The 21999-nt window shown below is 41.5% G+C and overlaps 1 protein-coding gene across 22 annotated transcripts in view; it reads left to right on the top strand.

Annotated features, from left to right (window-relative positions):
- Positions 1–21999, top strand: part of PLCE1 (phospholipase C epsilon 1) — a 202716-nt gene that overhangs the window by 92097 nt on the left and 88620 nt on the right. For all 22 annotated transcript variants that reach the window (XM_061635501.1, XM_061635499.1, XM_061635492.1 and 19 more), the window contains one exon: positions 11043–11359. In XM_061635501.1, the coding sequence (XP_061491485.1) occupies positions 11043–11359 (317 nt within the window). The remainder of the gene's footprint in view (positions 1–11042; positions 11360–21999) is intronic.

The following is a 21999-nucleotide window of genomic DNA, read 5'->3' as shown; positions in this document are numbered from 1 at the left end:
TGTTGGTCCATTAGATTAAAATTCAAATTGTGTGTATGAAAAAAGCTAGGCATTATGCTGTTGTCCCAAAGTCTGCAGTCTATATCAGTCATAAGGTGGATAGCAGAAAGAATTAAGAAAATGTAGTAAGATTAGCCTCTCCAGGTGTCCTAAATATGCCTTTTATTTCAGAATCATTTAAGTATGATAAGGGTCTTGATCTTGAAACATCTGCCTTTAGCCAGTGGGCTGTTGGGTGAAGGGGGCTGCACTGGCTAGTTCGGCAGGTACCACTTGGGGGAGGGCATCAGTTGTCTCTGATTTTTTCAACCAGAAATTCTCCTATTCTAAAACTGAACGCTTACTTTTTTAAAAGGAAGCTGACATATCAGAATCAAAAAGCCCATTACATATATAAAAAAGTCTAGGTGGGGCAAAATAGTGCTATAGGTGTGATGTTATATTCACCTGCCCTGTGTGCAGAGGATTCAGTCATGTTTACATGTGGCCTGACACCAATACTACAGCCATTCAGCTTGTTTCTGTGAGCTGCTGTGTTAGCAGTTGTCTAAACTTGCAATGAGACAGGGATATAACTACTTCCAATGTTATGATTTCCATCACAGGAATGATTTCAAGGTACAGTCATGCAAGGACAAAGAGTACCAGTTGGAGACAAAGATAAAAGCATTGTTTTTAAAGATCTTCAGAATTCTTTGGCCTGTTTGTTCTCAGGCTGTAGAGTTTTAAGTTTGTTCTTACAACGTGTGAGGTAAGAGAGGCTGAGAGATTGTGATTTGCTCGGGAGGAAGGATTTAGATAGGCTAGTCACAGGGGAACATTTTGGAACATGCCAGGCCTGTACAAAAGAAATAGGCTCCACTTGAACCCAAATGGAATCAGGCTGCTGACATTTACCTATAAAGTCCAGCACAGCCGCATTTAATGTTTAAAAAGGGAAATTTCTCATGTCTGAGGGGATTAGTTGAAAGGAGGCTGAAAGGAAAAGTTAGGATTGCCAAATACATGTCAGCCTGCCTGAGACCATCTTCAAATGCCCTCTTTTGGGTATCCCTACTGTCTGAGGCTTCACATTGCATTAGATCTTCACTGAGGAAGATGCTAGAAAAGTGCATCTGAATCTTTTTTGGGGGACATATATGAGTAGCTTTGTCAACTAGAGATGACAATGGATTTTTTTAAGCACATTTATTTATTTATTTATTGCATTTGTATACTGCCCCATAGCCAAAGCTCTCTGGGCAGTTAATAGACAAATTAATTCCTAAACATTGTTAAAGAACTGAACTATTAAATTTGCTATTTTTTTAATACATGCTGTCATCAAAATCAACAGCCTTATCATACAAATGGAAGTAGCTTGAGGACATTAGTTGCCCAATTTTGAGAAAAAGTATAAGTTACATTAATAAGATAGTGGGAAGAAAAATGTTGATCTGTTTTAAGAAGTCTGAAATTAAGAAGTCTGTGTTGCAGTATAGAGAAGAGGAAAGAGAAAGTAGAGAGTATTGAAATGCTGTATTGATTTTTTTCAGTACTGGGAAAAGTATCATAGACGTAGAATTATTCACTAATAGGCAAAAAAACCTTGCAGTTTAAGAACGTACCTATAGCCAACAGATATTTCTATCAAACTTTAAAAAGCAGGGAAATTGGGCAGCTATAGTGAATGCACAAGGGGAGCAGGAGATCTGACCTCCTCTGAGATATTGTACTGCTCTACAAATCTGTAAAAATGCAACCACAATTTGGGTTGGTCTTTCACAGTCCAATCCACTTCCTGTGTAGCTTGGAAAAATTGGGTAACATGTGCCTCTGAGCATATGGCGAGTGGTGGCAACCCCTGCAATCAGCCCAAATAACAGAAACAAGACATGTGCTGTGCTGATCTTGTTTTAGCAGGGAGGAAGCAACAATATTACAATTGATATAGTTCAGATAGTCACTTTAAAAATGTTTGATTTACTTTGCAATTTTAGTGAAGTTACCTATAGTAAAACATTTTGTTTTGCTTCTGTTTCTGTGCATACAGCAACATTTTGCATAATTTACACTAAAAAAACACTCCAAAAATAGTTGTGGAATAATGGCGCTGACTATTCTGCAGAATAGTTTCCAATGGACATGAGGAGTGTCTCAGTTTGCACAAGATAAAACAGTGGGAGGTGAAATATGTTCTAGCAAAATTCTAGGTGTGCTCTATGTTTTTAATTGGCCATGTCCACCTTTCCTTAAGTGGAGTAGTTTAAGCACAGCAAGCTAAACACATGCATCTTGGGTAGGCCAAGTTTGTTTTTTCCAACAGCTCGACTCCTTGCTTAAGAAGCAACATATTATAATCAGTCTGATTTTACATGAAACTGCAGTTTCAGATTCAACTGTTAATGCACCCAAAATAGAAATAGAACATAACCTCCAGTTTGAAATACAAAAGGCTATCTTCACCATCATATGACATTAACCAATAAAAAGGCTTTGAAATTAATGAAAATAACTTTGACACAGGTTTCTAAGATGAATAATGAGAGAAATATTTATTTATTTATTATTTAATTTATATCCCGCCCTTCCTCCCAGCAGGAACCCAGGGCGCCAAACAAAAGCACTAAAAACTCTTTAAAACATCATAGAAACAGCCTTTAAAGTACATTAAAACAAACCTCTTAATACAAGAGGGTAATTATGACTTGATAGGTATAACTGAAACTCGGTGGTATGACTCCCATGACTGGAATACAGCAACTGAAGGATACAACTTGTTCAAAAAGAACAGAAGGAATAAAAAGGGAGGTGGAGTTGCACTATATGTTAAAAATATATATCCCTGCACAGAAATACAGGAAGATGAGCTTGGTAGCTCCACCAAGAGTATCTGGATGAAAATTAATGGGGCAAGTAATAAAAGGAATGTGGTGCTTGGAGTCTTTTACCGACCACCCAATCAAGGAGAAGATGAGAATATAACTTTTGAAAAGCAAATTGCCAATGTTTCAAGGAGGCATGATGTAGTAGTAATGGGGGACTTCAATTATCCCAATATCTGTTGGGAGACAAATTCTGCCAAACACGGCCGCTCCAAGAAATTTCTGACTTATGTTGGAGATAACGTTCTCTACAGAAAGTGGAGGAAGCAACCAAAGGATCAGCTATCCTGGACTTGATTCTAACCAACAGAGATGATTTGGTGGATGAAATGGCAGTTACGGGAACTCTGGGGGAAAGTGACCACACCATACTTGAATTCTTGATTTTAAAAGAAGCAAAAGCTGAGAGTAGCCATACGCGCACCCTGGACTTCAGGAAAACTGATTTTAATAAACTCAGAACAATTGTAAGTACGGATCCATGGCAAGCAACCCTAATGAGAAAAGGAGTCCAAGATGGGTGGGAGTTTCTAAAAAAGGGAATTCTAAAAGCGCAATGGCAAGCAATTCCAACAAGGAAAAAAGGGGGAAAACAGAAGAAGAAGCCAATGTGGCTTCACAAAAAACTTAGAGCTGACCTGAAAACAAAAAAGGGAACATATAGGAAGTGGAAGGAAGCCAGGCCACAAAGGAAGAATACAGACAAGTATCACGGAATTGCAGGGATGGTGTCATAAAGGCTAAAGCTGAGAATGAGCTGAGGTTAGCGAGGGGTGCTAAAAGCAACAAAAAAGTTTCTTCAGGTACATCCATAGTAAAAGACAGAGAAAAGAAATGGTGGCACAGCTACTCTGAGGATGGCAAAATGATAACATATTGCAAAGAAAAGGCAGCAGTGCTCAATTCCTACTTTGGCTCAGTCTTCTCCCAAAAAAGGTCTATGACCCTCCTGGGAAACATGAAGTAGAAGGGACAGGATTGGAGCTTGAGATTAATAGACAAATGGTCAAGGAATACCTAATCACTTTGAATGAGTTCAAATCGACAGGGCCCGATAAACTGCATCCTAGAGTGTTGAAGGAACTGGCTGAAGAACTCTCAGAACCGCTGTCTATTATCTTTATGAAATCATGGAGGACTGTTGAAGTGCTGGATGACTGGAGGAGAGCTAATGTTGTCCCTATCTTCAAAAAGGGCAAAAAAGAGGAACCAGGGAACTACAGACCAGTCAGCCTAACATCAATCCCTGGAAAAACTCAGATGCAGGACATGGAATAATGGGCTCAAGTTGCAAGAAACCAGATTTCAACTGGACATCAGGAAAAACTAACTGTTAGAGCCATATGACAATGGAACCAATTGTCTAGAGAGGTAGTGGGGTGTCCGACACTGGAAGCATTCAAGAGGCAGCTGGACAGGCATCTGTTGGGAATGCTTTGATTTGGATTCCTGCATTGAGCAGGGGGTTGGACTTGATGGCCTTATAGGCCCCTTCCAACTCTACTATTCTATGATTCTATGAAAACATCTTTAAAAATATAATTTTGTAGGTTAGATTCTGTGTAGAAACAGTAGTAACACAGGAAAGAAGCAAAGTAAGAAAAACACCAACATACAAAAATGTAATTCTCCTTCTTTGGTGTTGCCACCACTCCCCATATGCTCAGAGGCACGTTACCAAATTCTTCCAAGCTACACAGGAAATGGATTGGACTGTGAAAGACCAACCCAAATTGTGTTTGCATTTTGACAAATTTGTATGGTGGTACAATATCTCAGAGGAGGTCAAGTCTCCTGCTCCCCTGGTGCATTCACTAGAGCTGCCCAATTTCCCCGCTTTTTAAAGTTTGATAGAAATATCTGTTGGCTATAGGCACCTTCTTAAACCACAAGGTTTTTTTGCCTATCAGTTAATTTCTCTGCTTTTTAATTTGGGAGGTAAGAAATGGGATCCTGTGCAAGTTTGCTGAGAATGGATTGATCATTTGCAAGCTTATTGAGTTTAATGGGATTTACTCTTCTGTAATCATGCTTAGGATAGGTGAAACTGACCATAGGGGGATGGGGAGGGGAGGGGAGGGGAGGAGGAAGAAGGGCAGAGGGGAGGGGGGAGGGGGGCAGGCAGGAGGGAGGGGAGGAGGAGGGCAGGTTCGATCATTTGCATGCTTATTGAGTTCAGTGGGATTTACTCCCGTGCAATCATGCTTAGAATAGTTAAAACTGATCATAGAGGAGGGGGAGGGGTGGGACAAAAGAGGGGACGAGGAAGGGAGGGGAAGAAGGGGCAGGGGATTAGAAGTGGTTGGGGAGGGGTAGGGAGGAGCAAAGTAAGGGGGATGGAAGGAGCAAAAGAGAGGGGATAGGAGGGAGGAAGAGGGGAGGGCAGGTTTAGTCATTGGCATGCTCTTTGAGTTCAGTGGGATTTACTCCTTGAAAATCATGCTTAGGAAAGGTGAAACTTGTCGGTGTGTGCGTATAGAGATCATACAAGGAAGAAATTCTAGTGACGCATAGATCAGTAAATAAGCCAGGCCAGGCAAGTTTCTTGTAAGAGTCTTTACTGACAAAAATACTAAATCACAGTTCTCTCTCTCCAAACTACTTTCCCCCACACCAGAGCTTCTGCAAGTTCCTTCTTATCTACTTGCCCACCAGCTGCTGACCTTGGCAAACCTGGCGCTCTGTTCTGCTCTGCTTAACCCGTTTATTGCAGGTTTCCTTCTCTCACTAAATATCCCTGTCTGTGAGTCTCATAGCTTGCTTTACTGAACAACAAAACTGACCTGGGGGAGGCGCAAGGAGGAGGAGGGGGAAATAAGGGGAGGAAGGGTAGAGGGAGGGAGGGAGGGAGGGGGAGGGGAGGAGATTGGGTGGGCATGCACTGGGCGGAGGGAAAGCCCCTTTCCTTTCCAAAAGGAAAACACTGTGATCAGTATCACTGTTTTTCTGGATTTCCTCCACCTTTTTATTCTACAGCAGGCACATGTAGTCTCCCACCCAAATTGAAATAAAATCTGTCCCTGGCCATGTCCACACCAGACCTTTATTTCACTTTAGACAGTCATAGCTTCGTCCATAGAATCCTGGGAACTGTAGTTTGTGAAGGGTGCTGAGACTGGCTAGGAGAGGCCCTATTCCCCTCACAGAGCTACAATTCCCAGATGAGGGGCTGACTGTTAAACCAGTCTAGCCACTGGAACTCTCTCAGGGGAATAGGTGTCTCCTGACACCTCTCAGCGCCCTTCACAAACTACCCTTTCCAGGATCATTCTCTGGGGGAAGCCATGGCTGTCTAAAGTGAAATAAAGATCTAGCATGGATGTGGCCACCTGATTAGCCAAGCCAAACAGCTGTGAGTCTGGCTTTTAGAACACTGATGGTTCTTACTGAGCATGGGAATAGGAGGAAGGAAAACCAAAATGCTAGAAAAATAAGTATTTTTTTGTAATCCAAGCCCAACGCGTTTCAGCCTTTGTATATTTAGGCCTTCAACAGGGGCTGTAGATAAAAAGGCAGGGACAAATTTACTTCCATGAGCATATGAAATAAAATCATACAGGTAAAATCTATCTATAAACAATATATTCACTTACAATGAAGGCTTGCAAGAAGTATCTTCCAATAAGCAAACTGCTTTCACCGATGCAAATGCCTCAGAAAAGAGTTAATTAGGCCTAATCGTGACTAACTGATATACTTAAGTGCACACAGTGGTGTGCTGGAGCAGGTTCATGCTGGCTCGCAAGAGCCGACTGTTAAATTTTCAGGAATTTTGCAAGCCGGTTATTCGTGGAAATACAGACCACAGTTTGGGAGCCCCTGATATATAGGTTGCGCTGTAAGGGGATATATCTCTTGGCAGGGATATATCCAGGAGGCACTCTGTAACGCGCTACAGCTGATCTTCCCCTGCTCCGATGAGATCACCCCAGAGGAGAAGATGATCTTCCCCTACTCGGGCAAGATCGCCCCGAGGAGGAGAAGATCAGCAGTAGCGCGCTACAGATGATCTTCCCCTGCTCAGGCAAGATCAACCCGAGAGGAGGAGAAGATCTTCCCCTGCTTGAGCGAGATCGCCCCCAGAGGAGGAGATCTTCCCCTGCTCTGGCGAGATCACCCAGAGGAGGAGAAGATCAGCTGTAGTGTACTACAGCTGATCTTCCCCTGCTCAGGCGAGATCGCCCCTGGAGGAGGAGAAAATCTTCCCCTGCTCCGGCGAGATCGCCCCCGAGGAGGAGTGTCTGGCCACTTCCTTCCTGCCAGACAGAGGCAGGGAGTTGACTCCTTGTCCTGAAAGGACCCACCACCTGCTTTCTGAATTGCTGTCAGAAACCCTGGATCAAGCCTTGACCATGCACCACAGATTACGGTGAAACTCACTTTGCGCTTCATTTGTCTTTGCCCTGGTAATTGCTATTAGCCTCTCGCTTCCCCAACCTATGTCTAACTTTCTCATTTCCGTATCTCACTGTTTCTGAACCGTCGTGACAGTCTAAACACTAGTCACTTGCATTCAAGTTTTTCTCCCTGGTGCATTTAGGCTTCTGCTGCAACTTTAGCTAGTTCCCTAGCACCTGCCTACACTCCATATAAGGCCATCTCTCTCCTATTCAGAGCTTGGAAAAGTTACTTTTTTGAACTACAACTCCCATCAGCCCCAGCCAGCATGGCCACTGGATTGGGCTGATGGGAGTTGTAGTTCAAAAAAGTAACTTTTCCAAGCTCTGCATGTCTGTCTCTGTATTAGGAACTACCTATGGTCCAGCAACATGGGTTTAGGTCACCTGTGTAACTTGTAATGATTAACTTTCTTCCTATTTTGTATTATTCTACCCATTTTTTAAAAATATGGTGCCCTCCAGATGTTGCTGGATCCCAACTCCCATCATCCTCTCAGCGTAGCCAGTGGCCAGGGATGATGGGAGTTGTAGTCCAGCCACATCTGGAGGGCTCCATGTTGGATGAACTAAACAATCAATTGAAACTGGTCTAAGAAATAAATTGAAACTGTATTGGACCCTATGTTTACCAATTATTTATTCTTTTGTAGACCACTCTTCAGCAAGTACTAAAACTGTGGGCATATGTTTGATTTCTGAGCAGTCAGCAATTTTGATTTTAGCTATCAGGATTGTCTGTAGAGATGAATCCTTGATATCCTTAAGAAAGAACTCAGATCATTAGAAGAAAATCCTAGCACATTAAATGCAAAGAAAAGAAATAAAAATATAGCTAAAATGTAGGATTTTGCCTTGAATGTATGGACTTTTACAACAGATTGGAGCACTGTTGTATCCAGTACAAAGAAAGGTTTAATAAGAAATTGATAGGTCTTCTGTAGGAATAATGGATTCAAGAATTCTCCTTCTCTTTCCTAAATTCTAGGGCTACAATCCCCAAATCCTTTACTCTTTTTTTTTAAGCCACATCCCGGAATTTTGATCTCAGGCTTGTGCCTCAGATCTTTGAACAAAAATCTAAACTTGATCTTTCAGTCTCAAGCTGTGATCACACTTCTTCCTGTGATACACTTTTGTTTCATATTCCTAGCTCAATATCCCCAAGAGTCACTTTGGAAATCCCATCTTTACAATGCTCCAGATCCACATCCCTCTCATTCAGGCACCAAATCTTTATTGATCCAGTTGCCACAAGGCCCTCAGCTGAAATGTTGCAGTCTTTATTGGCACAGCAAAACTGTACAAGAGCTGTTTAACTGTGAAGAGAGGCAGAGGAGCCCACAGTTAACTGTCAGTCAATGCCAGAGGTCAAATACGTTCCTGTCCATAAGAGGCTTACAGATATATCCTTGGTCTTAGTGGAAGGGGTTTTCTATGCAGTGGCTGCGGCACACTTAGCCAATAGGGAGCGCCGCCATGGCAGCTGGTGGTCGCTTTCTGTTGCTGCTGAGTTTCTGGCAGGGGTGAGAAGAATCTGTGTGAAAGAACAGGGGGGAGCTCCTGGAACAATGAGTAGTCTGTAAAATAAAAGGGTTTTGTGTCGTGCTACCTTAAAGACGAACATAACGGAGAGGTTTGTAGCACCTTAAAGATGGAACTAACTTACGGTATCAGGTTATGTGCACTACAGTACCAGATGTATCTAAGAAACATGTTGCTTACCTGCCCTCCTCTATAAGGTCCCAGGACGGATTGCCATAATATAATCCTATAACTAAAAGCAAGCAAAATAGTTTATCCAGTTTTTAAATCAAGTAAATCAATTCCAGACAAGCGTTTGTGGACTACAGTCCACTCCTCTGATGCATGTCATCAAATGGGCTGCAGTTTATGAAAGCTTATGCCATGATATATTTGTCCATCTTCAAGGTGCCACAAGGCTCTTTGCTGTTTTTACTTAAGCAGACTAAAATAGATAGAAAGGCCATAAGGTCAAATTGCGTGTGCATGTACTGAGTTAAAGAGCAGCACTTATGTAATAGGATCTGAATACAAACGGAAGACATGTGGTGGAACTGAAGTTATGTGTGGTGTTGTATGGATATGTATATTCTGATACATGTGCTCATGTTCTGTTTGTGGGCTTCCCAGGGCGTCTGGTTGCCCTGCTGGACTAGATTGCTGGACTAAATTTGCCCCAACAGGTCTTGTCTTATGCTCATTTAAATCAATAGTGGCCTAACATTTTCAGTCTGAGGGCAGCGTTCTAGGTTGGCCAGCCTTCTGAGGGCTGCCTGCCTGTGGTGGTCATGGCCAAAGTTTCCACTGAGCATTGGCTCTCATGTGCACACACTGCAATTGAGCAGCACATACCACACACACTCTTCACTCATGCAGTCTCTTTCTTGCACTCAAATATTCACAATCTCTGTCTCACTCAAAGAGGGAGGGAGGGGATCCCTGCAACTATACAAAAAGCTAGAAAGATAGCACTATTGCAATCAGTAGTGCTGAAGCTGAAAGAGGTGTCAGTTTAATGAATATAATTTGTACGAGGGTGAGAAATAGTTTAACGGTAGATCATATATCAGATTTAATGACAATAAATTTATTGGGAAAAGAGTTAACAGATTGGAATGCAACTCCATTAGTCAAATCATGGTTGAATTGCAACCATAGGTTGGCTACGGATACAAGAGTTCAGCAAAAATCAATGAAAGCATTCTGTGAGAATCAATTGGCCATATGGAATTTACAATAAAGAGTATTGTATATTTTATTATTATTTGTAAATTGTGTGCTACACATCCTTTATATTAGTAAAATTTTTAAAAACCTATGTACGTATATATATGCATACATATTTTTTTTTCCGGAGAGCCGGTTGTTAAACATTTACCAGCACACCACTGAGTATACCTCTATATCAGATCCTTGGAACAAACATTAGGGGAGGATTGCTATTTTCATGTCCTTGTGAGCTTCCCATAGGTCACTACCAAGCCATTGTTGGAAACAGGAATATGGGTTTAGATGGACTTGTGATCTGAGGCATTCTTATGATATTACTGACTGAGTGAGGACTGGTTCCTACATTTCACATATCCCAAACCGGCTATTTTACCACAATGGGGTTTGACACTGTAGTTTCCTGTTCACTTTGGGATAGCTCTACTCACATTTTACCTTACTGTGATGATGACATATCATGGTGCATGTGGGCTTCCTTGGCATAGAAGTGAGAAAAACTTCGCTTAGTGCAGCAGAGTGCCTGAGTAAACATGAATGATCTATGCCACTTGGGAGCTGTCTTAGAGCGAAAAAAAATTCAGTTTTTGAATCTAAGCTGATATAATTATTTTATTGCCCATCTGAAAGTAAGCTGATATTACTATTGTATACATTGTAACTGAATTTATCGCTTGATAACATGAATATATAAAATGGGTGATGTCAGCTCTCAAATGGTGAGCTGCCATGAATTCTTGACTTTTACTTTTTAGCTGGTTATAAAGTGGGGCCTCCTACATTGACTGATGCTCTCCATTGGAAAATGCATTCTGCATGTGTAACTGGAAAATTGATGCAGCTATATAGGAGGGAAATCATCTATAGAAATCAAAAAAAGAACTTCAGGTGCTATCCATGTGCAACAGTGGAATATTTAAGGTTGGAGTGGGGTGGGGAAATAAAATGTCATAAAACTTGTAAAATTCTGATTAATAGGGTGAAAGAAGAAATTGCCTCATTTTTAATTTTGTATTTTATTTATTTTTAGAACGACAATTGAGTTCATCTATGGCTGGATCAAATGCCCTTGCTTCCACTGTACCTGGTATCAGTAAAGAGCTTGTGGAGCTTCAACATCTCATTCAGTTTCCAGAGGAGGTTGCTAGTATTCTGACTGAGCAGGAACAGGATCTCTACCGGAAAGTATTGCCCATTGACTACCTTTGCTTCCTAACCAGAGATTTGGGAAATGCTGAATGCCAGAGCAAACTTTCAACTATTAAAGCTTCAATTTCTGCAGCTCTTCTTTCTGCCCCAAATGGGGAGCGTAATGCCATTGAAGATCTGGTGACAAGATTCAATGAGGTAGGATGATTTTGGCTACATACATACTTGGTTTGTTTCCTTTTATCTTTTATTAGTGGTGTGGATATGCATTTTTCAGGGCCAGCTCCAGGTTTGAGAAGGCCCTGGGCAAAGCCCCCATCGGTAGGGCCCTTCTCCTTTGAAAGGACGTGGCAGACTTAAACCAGGTGATGGCAGCAGATAGCATCAGTGGCTGGGTTTAGCAGCCATTTTAATTTTCTACAATGCCACTCATAGTATTGTGGCATTGGAGGTATCATTGTAATATCCCTCAGTGCCCTGGAGCAAGACTATGTCAGTGGCACTGTGATAAATTTAAATGTTGGCTAGCTCCAGCTGCCAGCACTGCCTTAAGTGCTGGTCTAGAAGACTTTTTTTCCCCAAAGAGGGGTACAGGGCAGGTATCAGTGGTGGGTGCTGCTGGTGTCTGGTGACGTCAGCTATTTGAGCATGTTGGGTGCTGATGCCAGTCCTGGTGTTTTAATAAATTAGTTTATTTGGATTGTTGTAGACTTATACTCTTGTGGATTGTGATCATATTGCTTAATTCTGTGGGTGTTTTGTTGTGGGCTACAGATGATCTTCTTAGTGGCCTGCATGCAGCGTTATGTATCAGGAGTTTCAGGATTCCATTAATAGTTCACATATTTTTATTTATAAGCCAGAAAAAAATAATTAAGCACTATCATATGCTGTGATTGTTCTTCAAGAAGTTGCACTTCATCTGAATACTTTTTCGATGAGGCATATCTTAGCCTAGTTTCTGTTCCTCAATTTTTTTCAAGTAGATGTCTAATTGCTTTGAGTGTGACAGACAGTCTGCTGTACCATTGCACTGGCATAACTAATTATGTTGTGCAGTTGTTGTGGGCTGATTCAGATTGGCATTCTGGTTGGCATTGCTAAGTCAATAGCAACGAGAGCCATCATGGTCCAATGTAGAGGGTTTCTTAAAACTGCTGTGCTGCATAAAGTTTTGTGGAGAACAGATAAAGAGTATGCTGTCATTCATTTCAGATTTTGTAGCTACTTCACCCAATTTTAATTGGAAAAGCTGTACCATTGATGCCTGAGTACATGCAGTTAGGGTGTGGGTGTAGTCCAAAGCCTGCCTAGTTATAAGAGCAGGCTCTGCCGCGGGTGGTGGGGTCAGCCATGGCAGGTTCATCCCTGAAGGGGGAGACACCAAAAGGGAAGACACCAAAGGGTATCGCCCCTGTGGGTTGCCACTTTGGGGAGGTACCGGGGTAGGGGCATCCCCTCTGTCAGTCTGAATACAGAATTGTAGGCCAGGCACTATGACTGCCAGTCCTGTGACCCTTACCCAGGGTGAGAGCACCTAATAATGGGCCTTAGTTTGTTATCTGTCTCCCTTTTCTCCTAGCTGTATATTGTATATTGATGGAGATAGGATGTATCTGGGTCAGCAGGTTCCAGGGAGTTGCGAAGATGGTGCCCAAATCTCAGTGGTGGTGGGCAGGAGAAGGTATAGTTGGAGTGGAGGGGCTGACCACCATCTGGAGTGGAGACCTAGATATGTGGTCCCTGTCCCCCGCCTTAGCCCTCTCACTCCTCTGGGTGTTACCAGTAATTTATCCGCTGAGTCTTCTGGTCTGGTGGTGCTATTATTGAACGCCAGGTCAGTCCATAATAAGACCATGCTCATCCATTACTTGACCATGGATGAAGGGGCTGACTTGGCATGTATCACTGAGACTTGGACGGGTGAGCTGGGAGCTGACCTAAATCAGTTGTGCCCATCTGGGTACTCAGTACAGCATCCTGCTAGACTAGGGGGTTGAGGGGGATATTGCTATTGTCCATCAAAGCACCCTCTCCTTCACCAGGAAACCTTTTTATCTTGGGATGGGCTTAGACAGTCTGCACCTGATGTTGGGCCAGATAGACAGACTGGGGATGCTACTGGTCTGCTGACTACCCTGTTGCCCAACAGCATCCCTGACCAAGCTGGTCGAAGTGGTCTCTGGTATGGTGTTGGAAAACCTCAGGACAATAGTTCTGACAATAGACAATAGTTCCAATATCCATGTGGAAGCTGCCCTTGGGCTTGCACAGACTTCATGGCGCCTATGACAACCATGGGGCTGTCTCAAATGGTCATCAGTCCAACACATCAGGCAGGGCACACCCTTGATGTAGTCTTTACCCCAAGTGATATGAGAGATGGACCCAAGGTGGGGGTGTACAATGCACTCCCTTGTCATGGTCAGACCATTACCTAGTAATGGTAACAGCTGTTCCTCTCTGTAAGGGTGGCAGCCTTGTTCGGATGGCCCACCCTCAGAGACTGATGTAACCTGATGCGTTTCTGAATGTTCGGGGGGATTTTGCAGCAGAGAAAGCTAACGATCTTGTTGAAACTGTCTCACTATGGAATGGCAAGATGAAATGGGCAGTTAACATGATCATTCCTGTGCGTCCTCTATAGCAGTGTGGTCTGAGTGGCTCCTTGGTATTCTGGGGAGATCTGGGTGATAAACCAAGCTGGATGAAGACTAAAGCACAATTAGCACAAGTCTCACTCCAAAGCCAACAGAACACTGGTTAATGCACACATTTGTGCCTATCATGTGGCAGTGATGACTGTGCAGAAGACTCACTTTGCAGTTTGCAGCGCAGACTCTAGTAGCCAGTGAGTGGAGTTATTTTGAACAGTTCGAAGGTTACTGACTCCTACTGCCGAGGAGGGACCTCTGGAGCATTAGAAGACCTGTTGTGGCTAACTGGTTATACACTTAGAGGATAAAGAAACATCTTTGTCACTTGAACCATCTTTGTCACTTGAGGCTCAGGTAGCCTCGGAGGCACGGAGTGCCTTCTATCAACTTCGGTTGGTTGCCCAGCTACGCCCCTATCTGGACAGGGATAGCCTGGCTTCAGTTGTCCACTCTCTGGTAACCTCCAAATTAGATTACTGCAATGCGCTCTACGTGGGGCTGCCTTTGAAGACAGTCTGGAAACTGCAGCTTGTGCAAAATGCAGTGGCCAGATTGGTAACAGGAACCAGATGGTTTGAACATATAAAACCGATTATGGCCCACTTTCATTGGCTGCCCATATATATTTACGAGCCCGATTCAAGGGGCTGGTTTTAACCTATAAAGCCTTACACAGCTTGACCAAACACCTCTCTCGACATGAACCCACCTGTACACTATCAATATCAAAAGTCCTCCTCCAGGTGCCTACTCCAAGGGAAGCTGAGAGGCTGGCAACAAGGGAGAGGGCCTTTTTAGTGGTGGTCCCCAAATTATGGAATTATCTCCCTGATGAAGTTTGCCTGGCGCCAACATTGTTATCTTTTCAGCTCCAGATCAAGACTTTCCTTTTCTCTCAGGCATTTTAACAGCATGTGCTGAGCTCTGAGCCCAGGTCTTTTAACTTGTTTATCTGTACTTCATGGTTTTAAACTTTGTATGGTCTTAAAATTGTAAAGATACAAAAGACTTCTTGGTTGCCAGGCCTGGTCTCCAGGAGGTCTTTTCTATCTTTAAAAGTTGTACAGGGGGGAGGGAGAATTCCACCTTGTGGTTTTTCCCATTACAGGGTTGCAAGAACACCTGCACTCGGCTGACTTTCTCTTCTCGTAAAGATACAGGATCAGTCTCAGGGATTGAACCTGGCAACCCTAACTGGGAGTTCTCATTAGGAGTTTCAGGGCAAGGTGTCATAAGTATGCTGATGACACTTAGCTCTGCATCTCTATAACAGAAAAATCAGGAGAGGATGTGTGGGCCCTGGACTGGTGCCTGGATGCAGTGTTGGAATGGATGGAGGAAAATAAGCTGAGCTTGAATCCTGATAAAATGGAGGCATTGTTGGTGAGGGTTCCCTTGAAGAAGTAGATACATAGTCTGGGGGTGCTTCTTGATCCAGCTCTGTCACTGGGGGCCTAGGTAGTCTCAGTGGCTAGAAGTGCCTTTTTATCAGCTGCACCTGGTGAGACAACTACAGCCGTTCCTTGACCAGGAGAGCTTGGCCACAGTAGTTAAGCTGTTGGTGACTTCAAGACTGGATTACTCTATGTGGGGCTTCCCTTGCACTTCACATGGAAGCTGTAATTAGTGCAGAATGATGCAGCCAGATTGCTGACAAGAGTGAGACCCCATCAGCATATAATACCTCAGCTCAGAGATCTGCACTGGTTGCCAATTTGTTACCAGGCCAAGTTGAAATACAGTATATAAATCCCTTAACAACTCAGGACCAATTTACTTGTGAAACTACTTACCCCATATGTGCTCATTCGAGCACTTTGCTCTATAGAACAGGCACTGTTGCAGGTGCCACTTAATACTTGTTCCGCACCTATAAGAAATACTTTTAATGTGGCAGTACCTACTCTTTGGAATTCCCTGCCTATTGACATCAGGCAGGCGCCTTTCCTGTATTCCTTTCGGCACCTGCTTAAAACTGTTTTTGTTTAGGCAAGCCTATCTAGAGTAGACATATAGATGTTGATCTGTTTTAATCTTTTTAGTTAGTATCTGTTTTAAGTGTTTTAAATATGTTTTAATTACTCATTTTTAATTACTTGTTTTTAACTCTTTTATTGATAATTTTAATGTTTTGTTGTAAACCACTTAGACATCTTTACATTCAAGTGGTATATAATTTTAAAAAATAAAATAAAGCTACCTATAAATAAGAGTAAGAGAGAAGGAGGGAAAGAGGTGAGCTAGGCTGGAGATGAATCAGATATGTGCAGACACTACTCAAAGCTCCTGAGAGATGACAGATCAGCTTCAGTCGTCAGTTAGATGTATGAGTCATTCACATGTTCAGCTGGCAATATTCTTTTATAAAGGGGTACCTGCATAGGAGACACATGGGTTGCACTTTGTAGGCGTGACCATTTTTACTGAGAGATTTTATGTATTTATTTATTTATTTACTTCTTAAATGTATACCCCTCCCTTCCTCCCAGTAAGAGCCCAGGGTGGCATTTCTGTTCATTGTCATTAACCACAGCATTTTAAAGCACATTGATAGAGCTGTTGCAATTTTTCATGAGAAAGCAAAATAAAAAGGGCAAAGCATCAAAATGGCATTGACAAAATATGAAATTTAAAGGAATGGTAAAATGCCCAATGCAGTTCTGTAAACACCTTTGGGGGCACAAAAATATACACCTTTCCCAGTAAGACAACATCTTTCCTTATAAGGCAACATGTGGGAGAGATGCTGTTTTACTAGGAAAACTGTATTCTTGCTAGAATCCTGAAGAAGGTCTTCACTGAAACACATTTGGCATTTTACTGTTTTATTAAATTTCATATTTTTTTCAGTATATCCCCTTCCTTCCTTCTGTTTGGTATTCTCCCCCATTTTTCTCTTGCATTGTTTCCATAGCCAAAGGCATTTTCATATCACTATCTTCAGTTTGTTCAAAGGGGAACAACATTCCTGTTGCTCTAAATATCACTTTGGAGATGATCCATGCATCACAAAAGCCAGTCAGTCAGTTGTTAGACTTGGGAACATGATAAAACCACAAAATCAGAAAGGCTATAGATCTTTTCTTTGAAGTCTTGTTCTTTGTTTTTTCAAGTCTTTTGTTTTGGTAGTCTGCTATTCTAAAGTGAAAGATGACATGAGTCAGTGTGACTAGAGTTCAGTAGAGCTTCAGGTACTATTCTGAAGTAAGACATTCCTTTTTGTTCCAGTGAACTATGGTTCTCTTAAAATATGGACACTTGCCAATGCTTTATATTGGTTAATGTTGACTTTAATATCCCATCTCTTTTAATAGTTCATAGGATTATCATCAGTAATTTGATTTTAAAGGTTCTGATATCTTGAGGTGTTAGTTTTTTTCACACAGTAATTTTAAGATAACGTGATTTCCATAGGAAAACAGAAAGGTGCCTTAGACCAAGTTAGACCATTCGTCGATTTAGCTCAGTATTGTGTAAACTGCATACGGACTGGAAGTAGCTCTCCAGGGTTTCAGACTGGGGACATTCCTAGTCCTACCTGGAGATGCCACTGATTGAACCTGGGACCTTCTGCATGTGCTCTACCACTGAGCTGTTTTTTCTGTTACTGAATTTGTATACCCCACTGAGGTATGGCCTTCCCCTAAACAGTTTGTGATATCTAAGGGTTTTATGCATCTAAATTCTTCTCACACAATGAAAGTTTCCTGCCATCTCCTCCCCACATGCACCCCCCTGCAACCCTCTGGACCAGATTTGGGGGTGGGGAAGCTCTATAGCTCAAGGTGAAGTTGTTCAGCTCACACAGTGATTTAGTTGGATTCAATCCTAAGAATTCTGAGATAGTACTCATTTGTTGCTTCACATCGTACTTACCTAAACTTACTACATTGAGATTTCAGTCAATGTTGTAGAAATTGGGGGTTTTCTTTGTATATGCTACATAATGCAATACATTTTTGCTAAATGTAATTAACAATGCCTATTTGGGAAAAATGGAGATATATTTTTTCTTTTCATTATTTGCAATATTGGCTGAATGTTCAATATGTTTGTCATACATTCTCTGTTAGTAACAGTGGTTTTTCTGTCCATCTCTGTTTATATATTTTGAAAGAAAATTCCTACAGAAAGAGTCATGCTTTGGTTGGCAAAAACCAGCAACTGCTTGCTGACTTCTGGCATTGCCTGCAAAAATAATTCACTATATTTATATTGTGGGAGCCAGAATGAATTTTTAGATGACAGACTCTTGATACTTAATGGGAGACAACTATTTCATACCATTGTCCTTTTTTTCCACTGCGCAGTTATTGCTTGTGAACAGCATAGCATGCAACTGCTTTTTAATAACTTTTTGATAAATGCAAGTGATAGTTTATATTACTTAATAGTTTTTGTTTCCTGACAAAAGCATTTTGGGCTTACCCATTTATTTGAAAGGATGTCCCCTGGGGTAGAATCATGTAACTTGAAACCAAATTAGTCAATATAATCCTCTAGACTTCTATTATGGGTGACCAAGAAATTCAAAAGGAAAACACTGCATGACATTTTTGTGTATCATGTGCAGCTGACTTGTTACAAAGGTTTGAATAAATTGTAACTACATCGTGTATTGCAAGAAACCTAAGGCTAACTGTTCAGACAGTACACATTAGCAGTTTTAGACTCTTTTGAACACATTTAAACTCTCCATTGGCAGGTGGGGTTTAATGCATCCCAAAAACACTGGGAAAATGTATTTTTTGTGCCTGCCTTTCACAACTCCATATTCAGAGGTAGTTCTCATACATTATGAATTGAGAATTACTTTACGATATTTTGCCGCCCCCTCCCTCCTTAATTTAGGCTGCAATCTAATACACACTTACCTGGGAGTAAGTATCGAACCCAATGGAGCTTACTTCTGAGTAGACATATATTGGATTGCAGCCTTAGTGAAAAATCTATGTGTTTACTCTTAACTGCTTTTGAAGTTGATTCTAGCCCTATTTGAATGCCTGAGAAAGCTAAAAAAAAACCATGCACACGAGGTGCTAAGGATCAAAGAGATGTCACACAATGCTATTCAAAGTTTTTAGTTACTTCTCATCATGTCTACAGATGCTTAGCCTAGAACTGTTCTGTTCTGTTCATTTTGTGTGAAAAAGGAGCATGGAGAGTGAAATTATTTTTATTTTATTTTCATAATAGACAAATCATTCACTTCCCTTAACACAATTACAAATATTATTAGTGATCAATAGTACCCAATGGATTTACAAATTCTCTTTACAAATCTGAATTATCTAAAACATGTTTAAACTTTTTTTTGAGTTTGAACATTCCTACCGACCAGCAAAAATGTTTTTTCCTCCAGAGCTACCATTTTGCATGTAAATCTGGGTTGTTTTTTTATCACTGAGATCTCAATTGCATCTGCAAATGTTGGCAAGCCACCAGCATCCTCACCCTGATTTAATGGCAACTTTCAATCAAGGGCCTTTAGATTACAACTTTTCCTCTGATCGTGGAAGGATTTTTGCAAAATGTGGTGTTGTAGGGCACACTTTCAGAGCACATTGACACTGGCCTCCTTTAAATAAATCAATAAAGTTCTCAGATTTATTTATTGTCTTCAGTGCTGAACTACTAATATGAGAGATCAGCTTGCCCCTGTGTGTAACCTGTGGGATATATTTACCAGCACTCGTCCCACTATGTTTCATGCCATATGACTATGGTGCATTGACGAACAAGTAGTGCCATTGAGATGAAGATGTCCAATGAGGCATCCAAACATGCAATGTATGGAATAAAATTCTTGTGTTAAGATTCCAAAATCTCATAGGTTTTCTTTTTAAGGGTGTTATTCATTATCAAGCAACATTTTTATGTAAGAAAGAAAGATAGTCACTACATCATGACCAAAAGACAGATACTCATATACATCATCCATCCACATGAGGCATATATGCCTCATACACACAGAGACACAAACAGTAAGGGGAGGAAAAGAGGAGAAAAAACAAGGGTTATTGGTCTAGCTCCTAAATTCAATAAGTCACCTTAAACAATGAAGCTCAGGCCTGTTGCTCAATTCTAGTTTGAGTAGTGTAGTGGCAAATTCAGAAGTGGGTCCCTTCATGATAGTCACACCACACCCCCTCACAGCCACACCCCCTTTTCCATTTTCCCTCGTCTCCCTTGCTCTCCCTGTCCTCTCATGAGTCCACATTCCACTCTAGGAGCCAATCAGCATGAAGGGGGAAGCTGTGTGTTAGCTACTGGGAAGTCTTCTCTCATCTCCTTTCACTCTGATTGGCTCCAGTCAGCATGAAAGGAAAAGGACTCTTCTCGGTGGCTAATCCTTTCATGCTGGTTAGCTCATACATAGGAACCTATCTGAGACTGTGCTCCCAAAAAAGTAATGGGTCATTGACTTCCCTGCGTCCCTGGGCAACTACATCCCTGTCCAGTTCATGCAAATAAGTCTGTGTATACAGACCAAATGTCAGAGAACTTTCCTGCTGCCATCTGTGAAAAGCTGCCTGCTTATATGCTGTCAGTGTTAACAAATCCTCTGACCACTGCACAACAGGGCATGCAAGATGCTCTTTCCAATATTGCCATGTCAGTCATTTTGCTGCCATCAGCACCTGCAGAATCCAATTTCATTCCCCTCAGAGAAGTCCCATAAAACTGGAATAGAGTTCGACATTATGTTAACATCTGTAAATGTCAAAGATTTCTCAGGGGGACGTGGCTTGCAAGATAGTTGCATAGCTCTGAGCTCTTGTCCCTCAACAGACCAAATTTGAATTTATTTGACAACTTTATCAATGCACGTTGTTACATATTAATGGATTTGTGCTGGGGATGCAGTCAAGTAGTGGCAAATGAAGAAAAACCTCTGAAATATTTGCCTACAATCTCACAAATAATGTTATTTGTTATTTAATTTTATTTGTTATTATAATGTTATTTGTTATTTAATTTAATTTTTGTAAATTGTATTGCTTTTATTGTATTTTTATATTGTATTTTTTATACCTGTGTTTATTTTTCTTTGTAAGCCGCCTTGAGAGCCTTTGGCCGAAAGGCGGGGTATAAATAAAATTTAATAATAATAATAATAACTAGGGAACTGAATGAATCAGGCTTCTCTAGCTAAGAAGACTCTGACATTGCACGCAGGTAAGCCTAAGAAACCAATGTGAACAGTCAGGAGATGGGGACTTAACAATGTAATTTGAGCTGTTGAGAAAAGCTTTTGCAGGTGATCTGTCTGCAGCTCTAACCCCAATTGATGCTACTTTAAATGAGATCTGTGATGAAATGAAAGACGTAATGCAAATTGCAAATACTGCTTTTGACATGAGTATGAAAAGTCAGACAGCAGCTGACAAACTCAAAATGGTGGTCTGTGATCTGCAAATTAAGGTTGAAGAACAACAGAATAATGAGCACAGGACAAATATACAAATTTGTGGGGTCCCTGAATTGGAGGGTGGAAAGGACCATATGACAATGATTTTGTAATGCTTCCAAGATCTAGGAATTTAAAGTGAACTATAGCAAACTGACTTTGAGCGAATTTATAGGGCCCCTGGCTGAGGAACTAAAATGGTGGGAACTCAAAGGATTTGATTCTATGCTTTGAAAAATATAGAGGAGGGAATATGTAGAGCTCTTTGGGAGTTTGAAGTGCTCAAATATCAGAACAATATAGTGCAGATATATCAAGACATATGCCCAGATGCTTTAAAAAGGTGACGTCAATTCAAATCCATAACAAAGGCTTTGCATGCATTGAGCCTTCAATATTGTTGTGTCTTCCCCTTTAAATTACTAGTTCAAGGGAGGGGGGAACACGCTGGCTGCTTCAACCCTGAAAGAAACTAGAGCTCTTTTTATTAGTTTGTAGTGATGAGGCGCAAGACAGCAAAAGTCAGTGGTATGCACATTCAGTTAAATCTAGTTATTGGTTTGTTTCAACTACATGATTGTCTCTTAATCCAAAGCGCGGAGGGGGTGTTACACAATCGATACCCATGCGGTTTGCCTCCCAATCACCCTCCTGGGTCACAGCAGTTCTTAGCTCCCTTGGGGCTGCTCAGGTATTGAACATTGCAGCACCTGGTGAAGGGAATGGTGTGAGAGGAGAATTTGGGGAGTTTAGGGGTTAAGCTGTTTTTG

This window comes from Rhineura floridana, chromosome 7, assembly GCF_030035675.1.
Source record: "Rhineura floridana isolate rRhiFlo1 chromosome 7, rRhiFlo1.hap2, whole genome shotgun sequence".
Classification (NCBI taxonomy): domain Eukaryota; kingdom Metazoa; phylum Chordata; class Lepidosauria; order Squamata; family Rhineuridae; genus Rhineura; species Rhineura floridana.
Note: the sequence above shows the minus strand (reverse complement) of the source record. Positions and strands in the feature narration are given on the sequence as shown.